Source organism: Watersipora subatra, chromosome 10, assembly GCF_963576615.1.
Source record: "Watersipora subatra chromosome 10, tzWatSuba1.1, whole genome shotgun sequence".
In the NCBI taxonomy this organism is placed as follows: Eukaryota; Metazoa; Bryozoa; class Gymnolaemata; order Cheilostomatida; family Watersiporidae; genus Watersipora; species Watersipora subatra.
The window spans coordinates 51,707,786-51,720,009 of NC_088717.1; the positions used below are offsets into that span (position 1 = coordinate 51,707,786).

Consider the following 12,224-nt stretch of genomic DNA (forward strand, 5'->3'; position numbering starts at 1 on the left):
AAATGTTCAAAATTTAACTTACATAACCTTTCATAAACATGATTGTTATAGCTGTTCGGTTTACATATTTGAAATCAGAACAAAATGAAGATTAATTTAATGTACACTTTGACGGCTATCAACCAAATTCACAATAATATATATTATTATGTAATTTATTAATATATAATAAATTCACATTGAGTAACAATGCTGTAAATGAGAATTTCAGTTTTCCAACAAAGTAGTCCAGTTTCTTTTGCACACTACTGCGTATCTCTTTGTAATTTATTTTCTCAATAAGTATGAATTCAGTTTAAAGTCACTAAAGAATATTATATATTCTACAGAGTCTGTGTCCAGAGCATACTAGTTCCTTTCTCTCCTACCTCTCATTCTTCTGGTTCACCGATACAATCTCTCTGGGCAACAAAAAGGATTTGAATCGACAAGACCTCTGGAACCTCCCAAATAGAAATAGAAGCAAGAATCATGTACCTGCTTTTGAAGCAGACTGGAACCTAGCAGTAGAAAAATGGAGGAAGCAGTAAGTTACTTAGACTAGCTCTAGTTTACTTTTACAAAGTGCGTTATGTATTTGGGTGCAGTATTTAAAATAGAATTCGTCATTGACACACCGACTATCCAAACTTAGTTTTTGCACATTTTCAGCTATTGCAGTCGCCGCTAATGTCTTTTTTTGTTGTTTTTTAGCATATAACCTGTCAACTTCCTTGCAGAGGCAACGACATTTCTACCAGTTTTTTTCTAGCTCTTTATTAATGTGTTTTTGCTGGTTAATTTTATGATAGCTGCGCAATTTTCCTGTCACAACAGGAAGGAGAGTTGTCTCAGGCCTACACCAAAGGATGGAGTAAATGACACACAGCCCATGATTGAAGCTGCAAGCCAAGAGCCGGCTCTATCACTTAGTAGAGTGATATTCAAGCACCACGGAAGGACAATGCTAGTAGTAAGGGCTTAAATTCTGTCCTAGTATATGGTTCTTAGTCTTTGTTGATAAGCCCTAGTTCTTTAGGAACCTACTGAATTGAAGCATGTCATAGCTTTTAAAATATTTTGAAGTTAACCTATTCTATATTCACAATCAAAGATTCAAGGCTATACTGTGGAGTGACCATATAATGTGCATTTTAAGCTATATCTTGTACATGTCACTAGGTGTTATTAATGCTGTAAAGCAGATCTCCAGTTAGCAGGAGTACATGTAGATAAACTGGGCAGCTTTTTATTAGTGGTCAGCTGGCTTGTACGCTGTGATGAGATAGCTTGGAGATTGAGAGTATGTTTACTAAAAGTTCACTAGCTTACTTCGACATATAATAAGTAGCTAACAATGGTTTATGGTATGTCGGTCTTTCTGGATTATTTCCAAGTATTGATAACAATGCAGGGCAATTTAACAAATTCGTGTTTTCAATGTTTTGACCAACTTAGGATACATTAAAAAACTGCCTAACTAAAAAATAAATTTTAAATTTTAAGAGCTCTGCTAGTATAAGGCAACAAATATGTTGACAGCTGTAAAATACCTATCAGTAGAAATTTCGGAATATTTTTTTCTTACCAACCAAACATAATAAATCATTTATTGTAGAAACTTTAGTTTAGTCAACCGTCTACACATAACATTATTTAGTATTGAAACCTGCTCCTTATGTTGAAACTATTGTATTTAAGAGCAAATATTCTGATAAGTTTACACTGCAATTAAATTAATTTGTTGCTCAACCTAAAAATCACCTTTCCAGCTTTTTAATAAATATTTTTAATAATTAAATGAAGCATTCAAACAGATGATTTATGTAAAACTAGATAAATGCTAGCATTGCATGGGTAATAAAATACTTATCTAATGAATTTCAGTAACTTACCAAGTGAGCTAGTAAAATCTTCACTACAGTAAAGGTCCGGCCACACGTAACGAATTATTCGTTCAATCTGACCGAGTTCACGAATTTCACAGAATTCACAGATTTATTCGGCCGAATATCACAGAATCGTTTGAGCTGTGCATGCACACCGAATTCGTCAACGAAACGCTTTTAATTGGCTAACCAATTTTTTTAGCGAGCACGGTTCTAGTAGCTTTGACAAGTGGTATAGTCCAAGACACGTACGACGACACACAATAAAAGTATCACCGCGATATGACTTGATACATACGATGCAACAGCCTATATGCGCTATTGTTGGTTCTCTCTCGTTGGTTCACCATGGCAGGAACTTCTCATCGTGTATCCAGAATTTTCTTTTAGATGTTTTAGAAGCTATGAATTATTTCTTTTTCAATAATAACAATTTCTTTTTATGCAGCAAAAGCTCCGTCGCAAAAACAGTCGCTATCTCTAGCGCATATAGGCAGTTGCATCGTATGTATTAAGTCATATCGCGGTGATACTTTTATTGTGTGTCGTCGTACGTGTCTTGGACTATACCACTTGTCAAAGCTACTAAAACCGTGCTCGCTAAAAAAATTGGTTAGCCAATTAAAAGCGTTTCGTTGACGAATTCGATGTGCATGCACAGCTCAGACGATTTTGTGATATTCGGCCGAATAAATCTGTGAATTCTGTGAAATTCGTGAATTCAGTCAGATTGAACGAATAATTCGTTACGTTTGGCCGGACCTTTAGAGCTGTGTCAGAATCTAACTTAATCAATGTTATGTTACGTGTAATGATCTAGTGTGCTGGTTAATAGCCCCCAGCGCTTTAAGCGTGAGTATTTTAACCAATGTAATGAGTATGACAACAATTAATGCATCGTACCTCAAGTAGCCCATGTGGTTTAATGGGTAAGATCGCTGCCTCCAGAACCGGAAGTGTCGAAATCCAATCCAGTATGCAGTGCATTTTTCGCTTGTAAAACTCCATTGTTATAACTGGACAGACAAACGGCAGACACAGAGGTTTATATATACAGACTAGTACCCTGGCAGCCTAGTGAGCCGTGTCAAATAGTCAAGTGTGCTGATAAAGTACAGAGAATTCACACATTCATTCTTAAGTACCCGAAAGTGGTAGATCTGTGTAGGTGTTAGAGTGGTGGTCTACCAAACTAAAAATCGTGGGCTTGAATCCAGTAGAAAACAATTTTTTTCCTATAACCTGTAATTGTGGCTTTGGACAGACAGACAAACACAGCTCTTATTATAGTAAAGAGTACCCAAAAGTGTAAATTATGTTTAAAAGTAAATTAATCAATAATAATAATAATCAATGAGAGACGCTTGTTGTTGTTGTTTTACCATAGAAGCACGTGAACGAGAGTATAGGCTTGGCTAGGCATAGGTCGAGAGCTAGAAGTAAAAATAAATATACATGACAAAGTTTTGCTTAACCTACACTAAGTAAAGTTTAGATTAACTTAACTTATATACTCTTTTGTTATGTTTTAATTTAACTGTTACCCGATTTTTTACCCTAACTTATAGAGCTGCAATGTTAAAAGACTTTAAGAAACTTTGAACGCTGTATGCAGGAAATTACTTCAATTATATAGTCAAAGATTTGCTTAAACTCTAAATTGTTTTTTGTAAATTAGTGGTTAAAGGTAGAACTTAGACTGAACTATTGGTGTTACAAATATGTTACGAAAATAAATGTTAGCTGTTTCAGCATAAATTTAAGAAACAGCTATTGATTGACAGAATTTAGCTATCGATGATAGGCCTCATTTGAGCACAGTACATGAAGAGTACTTGAAGAGTGACTTAATATGCTTAAAAATGAACTTACACAAAGTTTTAGTAGATTATATCATAAAGTATTAATATTTTTTTATTATTTGCGACTGTTTTTGATATTTGAGGTGATCTGACTGTCAGGATGTTTCAAGATTAAAATCAAAAAAATTTAATTGTCCCACGACCAAACGAGCAGATGCGAAGTTTGAGAGTTTTTATGATAAATGCATGTGCACACAACTTACGAAAATTATTCATCAACAATGAGACGAACCCTTGTATCAAAATCTCATCAACAAATTTAACCATCGTTTTGTAGAGTCGTTAAAGTATAATAACGATACAAAACACATATAAGCCTATTTAAATATATTACCAAGTCTTTGTATACCGTCGGCATTATCTTAAAACTTACCCATTTGATTGGATTATACACAAATAGACAAATTAATTTGGCTGAAAGTCTTCGCAAAACACTTGACAAGCTTGGTTTAATAAAAGTAAGACCGGAAATTGAAATGCCAAGCGACAGAGAATAGAACGATTAAGTCGTGCGCATTTCACGGAAAAATAATGTGCACATTTCACCAGTCTATCGCATTGTCGAATTGCCGAAAGTTTCTGTAATTAACGTAGGTGTACTGAAATCATTTCATTTCATGAAAGTTTCATTTTTGCCGATTTCAAAGTAACTGACATTTTAGACACTCTTGAGTGCTTTGGTATTCTAACTGATGTCCAACGCAGTGAAAGTAAAGGAAATGACGATGATTTTTTTCTAACGATCCTAATGAGGTTATTACAATATTTAATTATAAGTTTGGATGACTACAGAACAATGACTACGTAGTACAGATTTTCTAAAAGTCAATATAAGTATCACAACTTCTTAATATTGCGAGCTATGAAGTTTTAAAATGTAAACAAAATTGTGCATTGGTTTTATATTATTACTATACTAATAATATTGGTTATTCTAATAATATCAGCGCATTTTACTTCTAATATTGGCCAATATTGCATTTCTCCTATTGCAGGGAGAGAGATATAAACATATTATCTTTTCCTTTCATTATTGCTATTTGTTGTATATAATAACACCCAGTACATTACAGCTACCATTGCAGTTATCCTATTGCACTGCAGTGCCATTTGACTGCTAATATTGCATTTCTCAACCATCAGTACCCTTTCTTTTTTTCCAATATCTCTTTGGTAGTGGGCTGTATGGCAGTGGAACTTCTAGTGGTTAAAATGCTCAGATTCCAACAAAAGTGCAATTATGACACCTATAGTTGCACTTCCACAAATATATCAACAGAATCGAAACTCATAAAGCTACAACTTGAACGCAGCAGCCGATATCAATAACAAGAAACAGGCAGCCGTTTATCTAGTGACGTCATTTTGGCATGTATTTTTCTTTTTGAGTATTTTAACTGTGATCAAGTTTTATCAATTTTAATCTTGAAACATCCTGGCAATCAGATCAACTCAAACATCAAAAACAAACACAAATGATAGAAAAATACCGATACTTTCTGATAAAATCTATTACAAATTTGTGTAAGACTTTTTAAGACAATGTCTGAATTGTTTTTTTATTACAGGCTTTATTATTAATATTCTTATTACAGGCCTTCTTCTGCAAGTTTCTGTATGACTGGATTCAATTTATAGGCCCTCTCATACAAAGGTACAATAAAATAGTATTCAGCAGAATAAAATAGTTGAGAATTTCAATGTATTTAATCTGTTTCTATTCTGTGTTTATGTGTCAATTATAGAGTCAAAGATTTGCTTAAACTCTAAATTGTCTTTTGTAAATTAGTAGTTAAAGGTAAAACTTAGACTGAACTATTGGTGTTACAAATACGTTACAAAAATAAATGTTAACTGATCTAGTGATTTCTTAATTAAATGATTATGTATATTCGTTCTGTGTCTATGTTATGATATTGCCATATAAATGCAGGCTCATGATTGCTACCTTGTAAACATAAATTTACCACAGCTAATATATAGAACCTAAACATACAATGGTACTACCACGCCAACATAGACATACTATAAATAATATATTAACATGAATGTGATATAGCTACCCAAAAATTGAATTTGTCACATGTCTTATAAACATAGATGTATCATAACTTTGGTGTCAACATAGATGTACCATAATTTTGGTGTCCACGTATATGTATCATACTTTTGGTGTCAACCTACATGTAAATGTACCATAACTTTGGTTTCAACGTACATGTATATGTATCATAACGTTGGTGTCAACGTATATGTATCATACCTTTGGTGACAAAAAAGATGTACCATAACTTCGGTCTCAGCACAGATGTACCATGACTTCTGCAGGCTGTTAATGGAGCTGGTAAGCTCTAGGACAGATGAGAGAGTTCCAGGAACTCAGGCCGCTCCAGCCTGGCAAGGCTACTTCCTCACAGCTATCCTTTTTATCACACAAATCATAATGAGCTTTCTGTTTGAGCAGATGTTTTACATTAGCCTCGAAGTTGGCCTTCGCGTCAGAGCATCCATTGTTTCAGTTCTTTACAAGAAGGTCTGTCAAAATCTTATTCCCTCTATTTCAATAAATGACTGGTAAAAAAAATTCATAGCACATGAAAAATTTAAAACTTTGCTAAAAGAATTTAACAGAGCTGCTTGCCATGACCAATGGAGTGCGTCTTATATGGAGTCATCTGATCATGTTTTAGAAGTGCCAAGAACATCAAATAAATAAGAAAATTCAAAATTTTTATAGCCCTACTAGATTATTCAACCTTGTGGGCGTGGCTCAGTGTGTATAAAAACTTTACATTTTCTATTACAATTGTCGAGCTGCTGAACATAAAATCATTATTCGGCATTCATTCACGTCGACTTAAATTGTAGATTTAGGACTTTAGATTTTAGTGGCAGTTAAATATACTACTCTAAAGCTTTCTAGAGCTCATTGCACATGCCTACACATTAAGATCTTTTTATCATCTATAAAGTGCCTTTTTGCTAGTTCCGTGCTTTTCTGTTATATAACATTAATTAGCTATTTCTGTCTAAATTGACTTTCTCTAAAGCCTTTCATTGTCAATGCTGAATAGTTAAATTTATTTTGTAAAATCACATGAGTTTAAAATAATTTGAAAAGTTTGACAAAAGGTATTACATCAAAAGCTCTGTTACACATTTTGAAAAAAAATATAATTTTTTCTAAAAAAAAGTTAAAATTTGGTCAGCTAAGTTTTATCTTATATCATATTTGTTGACGTGTTACATTGATAAGAATACTGCAATTCTACTAAGTATTCAAGCTGAGTTTTCAACAAGTTTAACTGTAAATCAGCTTACGAGAAAAAATTGTTAGATTTGTTGATTTAAAATATTTGGTTAACAGACAATCGGTTTTGCGCAAAGAGCCTTTAAAATACAACTACTCTGACTGTTTTTAAAAGATTCTTCAATGGTGTTAGAAAGTTTGTTAAAATGATCAACATATACAAATATTTAAAAGTCTCTACTGATAACATATGTACAATGAAATACTTTACTAGCATCCAAATTCTTTTCAGTATTTATAGAAAAATAACTACTCTTTTTAACCTTGTTAAATAATGTTAAAGCATGCATAACAAGCATGACTGACAATAAGTACACATCTTGAATTTATCCGCTAACTTGGGTAGTCAGCTTGTGATTTAAATACTTGCACCCACTTTTAAATATTTGGCAAATCATTTTTATGATGCTAAACGCTAGTAAAAAATAATGCATTCGCTTAATGAGTAGAGGCTATTCGTTTTTATATAAGTATATTTTTATATAATACACAAGATTTGCTGATAAATACATGTATATGTGATATACACTGGGAAACATTTTGCTTGTAGGTATCTTTATAATTGACTCTTTGTTATGTTCAGGCTTTAAGATTGAGTTCACAAGCTAAAGAAGAGACGACTACCGGCGAAATTGTAAATTTAATGGCAGTCGATGGTCAACGCATGCAGGATTTATTCATGTATGTGTAATTTTCACTGCTTTCATTGAGTTCATCATGCTATAGTATACTAGAAAATGGCTAAAGTTATTAAAATATAATATTAGATAATGTGGTTTAAGAATATATTACAACACATTAAATTATTTCATATTATATTGTGGTATATCATGTTACACCATATTATAGAAGATTATACTATATTATTTTTTATATTTTTATAGTATAAACTTTAAATTTTTCAATATTTTTTTATATGATGCAGTAAAGAATAATATAACATACCAGTACACAACAATAGAAGTTATTGAATAACATTCCTTTTCCACGACACTCAATTTGATGGTATTTTACTTGTAGCTATGATATACGAACAAGTGTTTATACCTGCCAGTATATGTTTCATCATCAATACGGATTTTCGCTGTTTGCAGAAATGCTTGGGTTTTATGGTCGGCTCCTCTCACCATCGCCATATCTCTCTGGCAACTCTATCTCAGTATAGGTCCTAGTGCATTTCTTGGCTTTGGTCTCATGGCTATTGCTGTGCCTGCCAATGGGCTGATCGCGATAAGACAGAAGACAATTCAGTCCAAACAGATGAAACTGAAGGATATGAGAGTGAAGATCATGAATGAAGCTCTTAGTGGAATAAAGGTGAATTGTTACTCTTAAAAGATGACTCTATGATTATTTCTTGCTTTCAGCTATGACTGTGAATTAGCATTCAGTTTTAAGTTTTCGCTATGTCTATATATCTGCAGTTATGCCTTGTTTTTGTATAATTTTAAAATTATGGTCATTTCTTAAGATTGTAGTTGTTTTACTATAAAGAAAGCTGTACGTCAGTATAGATATACAATTCACTACATATGATCATAGCTATTGGCTCTCTAGTAGAGAAGGCACTCTATCCATTACACCTTAAGGTAGGTACATGTGCACCTACTGTACACTGCAGTTACTTTACAACTATTTGTGTCAAAGGTTTCTTGCGGCTGCAACATGAACCCAACACCAGAAAGTTTGTGTATGGGGTATTATTGCTGCATCATTGCAGTATGCAGTGGGTAAAGAATCTCCTAAGCGCATGACATCTTGCAACAATGATTTATGTCAGTGGTAAATCTGTTGCAAGGCTTTTCAACCCCTGGCTATCAATAAAACAAATTTGAAAGCTGAAATAAGATTTTTGTAAATAGTATTCCAACTGCAAGACCACCAGAATGAATTTTTTTGCCAGCTCGTTGCTATATTATGCATGATGCATTACTAACAATGCGCTATACATTAAATACCAATCAAAACACATTGTGCATTGCTCACTATGCACAGTACAATATGTACTAGACAAAAAGCTTTTGCGTAATATGATGATTTATATCGAGAAAATCATTGCATGCACTGTTTTAGTGCAAATTGTATTTATGGTCGCTCACTGTGTGTTCAAAAGCTCTGCTCGACCACCTGCTGTTCTATAGCATTGATCCGCAAGAGGAGAAACCTTGCACTTCAATCACTACATTTTATAGATGCTCTATTGTCTACTAAATAATTAATGAAATTATTTTTATTTTGGTTGCCGTTCTACGTGTGGCATAAGTGTCTGTCAAAAGGTTAATAGTGCTGCCACCAATGACCTTTAGACCTGAGAGCCTTATTTTAGAATGCACTCGTCTTTTCATCAGTTTTATTTTCTAAATCTGTTAGAGCATATAAACAGCTGTGTAAGGTTCGTAAAACCAATTGCTAGTATGTAGCTAAAAAGCTTATATTTGAACTTAACTTTTTTAAAGATATTTTTAATGTCATTTCCAAAGATCTAACAGAACGCAATTAAAAAAAATTTATGTACACTTATTATGTATTTTAAATTTACTCAATTAAAAAAAAGTAATCTAAGTGTAAAATGCATGCAAAAATCGAAGATTTAAAAAAATTTAAAAATAGCCAAAATATGGTGTTATTATGACAAGCAACTGATGTAAACTAAAAACATTTTTCTAAAAGGATGACAGGTGAAAACCTGAAAAATTTAGTATTTTAGCTATCTTATACTAGGGTTTTTTGATATTATTTATTTTTAAGCTGGAATGGCTAAAATAAATAGTTTTGAAAAAGGCAGGTCAAAAATTTTCTATCAATTTCCAATTTTACGCTGGTTTTATTTATGGCTAACTAAACCCAACTAAAAAAGAGCAGAGAGTGAATATGACTCAAGACTAACAATTCAAAGGCTTCATGCATAACTGTGTTTGCTTCACATAAAAGCTCTGAAAATGGTTCTAATAGATGAAAATTCTATTTACATCAAGCAAAGCTTTGATGCTCACCTTTAAATCTAAGTTTTCAGAACAATGAACAGACTTGAGTAAGAGTAGACAACTGAGCTATAAAACATAGATGTACCATAGCAACTCTATCAACATAAATGTTCTATAACTAAAATATTCCTATACATTAAATTAATATGGATATGCCATAATCACACTATCAACATAAAAGTGCTATAACTACTGCAGTATATTACCATAGATGTGCCAACCTGATGACCAATGAACTTCGAAATAATAAACGAAAAGTGTAAACCCCTCAGTTGTATTCAATTGCTTTATCTTAAAACGTTTGTTTGCTAACTAGTGACAACTTTGGCAGGTCATTAAGCTTTATGCCTGGGAGCCATCTTTTGAAGAAAAGGTCTCAGCCATCCGACGAGAGGAAATTAAGTCTATATCAGACTACTGGAAGTGCCTCATAGTACAATATGTAATTATAAGTGCAACACTTACCCTAGTAAGTATGACTTACTCGCTTATTCACCTCACCGAGTATATCTCATACGTATAAATCTTAGGCTTACTGATTGTGTGGGTTCTCATTTTTAGTATACTTGGCTTTTCAATGGCAGTGTAAAAGAAACGCACGATTCCTTTATTCTCCACAAGACAGAAATAAACACACCAAGTGTTTAGCCACTAGAATATATATTTATGAGAGCTGCACAATGATTGCGTTATTTAAACGATTAACGTGACTAATACAAATAAACGATTAACTGAGTTAGGCCAATTAATCTTCAATTAAAATGCAACCGAGGTGATGATCTTGATGTGGTTCCTTTCCTTTGTACTGTTTAGTACCATACGTTAGTAATTGGCCTACTAACGTAGCAGGTTACTACCATTTAATTTACTAGCAAATTAATATTATGACAAGCAACACTTTCTTAACAATAAATTAAACCACAATTATTTTGCACTCGCCTATGAAAACACAGTGAGTCGCTAACATTAAACTTGTTTATACAATACAATGCACAAGCCCGTGCCGATCTAGCCGTAAGCGGCCATGTTGTTAGTTGTTTGATTATGTTTCTAGGTAATAGCAACAAACGTGATTTCAGTATTATTTAATATCTTACAGTTTATTTTTGTTTATTTTTAAAAACTTTTTTAAGTAAATTATACATGTATTTTCATTTTTCAAAAAAATCACAATTCTATTTCAGCTTCAGAATATTAGTAATATAAGATTGACACTTTATTGGAACATGAAAGCAGAAAAATGTCTTCCACCCTAGGACCGCCCTAGGTAGTGCATTACTGTAAGTTGTTGGAAGCGCAAACAAGAAAGCGAAGTGCATTATATGCCAGAAAGAATTTGCTTACCACCACAGCACATCATCATTAAGATATATTTTAACTAATTCTCATCCTACCAGCAGAAATCATCACCAGCTGTCGCAGACAATAACTAATACTACTGACTACTGGCACTACTGGCACTACTGTCCCCTGTGAGCAGCTATTCTCTAAAGCTGGCAATAGTGTATGTAGGAAGAGGGCATCTCTTTCTTCAGATAATGTGAATAAACCGTGCTGCCTCAACTCTTGGCTGACTTAATTATAGACTTTCATAGACAGTTTTCATACTCATAATAATTATTACATTGTAACTTTAGTACATTGTGCATAACATGTACTACTGCTAACAATTGTTTAAAATATAATTAATTTATATGTAGCTGTCTTATTTGTTTTTGAATATGCAAGTTTTTGCTAGATTAATTCTAAGATTAATCGAAGATTAACCGGTTTAGACCAGTTATTAATCGCGATCAATTTTTACAATCGTTGTGCAGCTCTAATATATATATATATATATATATTCTAGTAGCTAAACACTATATATATATGTAATCATACAAAGTCGTTAATAATAAATATATATAAATGCATGAAGTCAAATGCAATTGAACGGTCATGCAGAGAGTGTGGGCATGTTGGCAAGCTCCTTATACATGTATAACGACCGCATGGCGATAGGCTCCGCTTCTTTATTATCTTCACCGCGATCTTGTCTCTGTTCCTCTTGGCCTGCCAAGTTAGCTCACCGGCGACCGAGTCTCCTGCCGAGATAGCGCGACTCGGCTCTGCTGTACCCGCGTTTGCTCGGTCAGTCCCGCCAGCTCTGCCCGCACAGCCCTCTGCCGCTACAGCAGCCCAGTAATGACTTCCTGATTAG

At 33.4% G+C, this 12,224-nt stretch overlaps 1 protein-coding gene across 1 annotated transcript in view; it reads left to right on the forward strand.

Annotated features, from left to right (window-relative positions):
* Positions 1-394: 394 nt before the first annotated feature.
* Positions 395-12,224, forward strand: part of LOC137406602 (multidrug resistance-associated protein 1-like) — a 44,263-nt gene continuing 32,433 nt past the window's right edge. Inside the window, exons 1-7 of the mRNA XM_068093197.1 lie at positions 395-526; positions 817-952; positions 5,326-5,384; positions 6,059-6,263; positions 7,624-7,727; positions 8,135-8,357; positions 10,356-10,493. Of these exons, the coding sequence (XP_067949298.1) occupies positions 872-952; positions 5,326-5,384; positions 6,059-6,263; positions 7,624-7,727; positions 8,135-8,357; positions 10,356-10,493 (810 nt within the window). The 5' untranslated portion in view covers positions 395-526; positions 817-871. The remainder of the gene's footprint in view (positions 527-816; positions 953-5,325; positions 5,385-6,058; positions 6,264-7,623; positions 7,728-8,134; positions 8,358-10,355; positions 10,494-12,224) is intronic.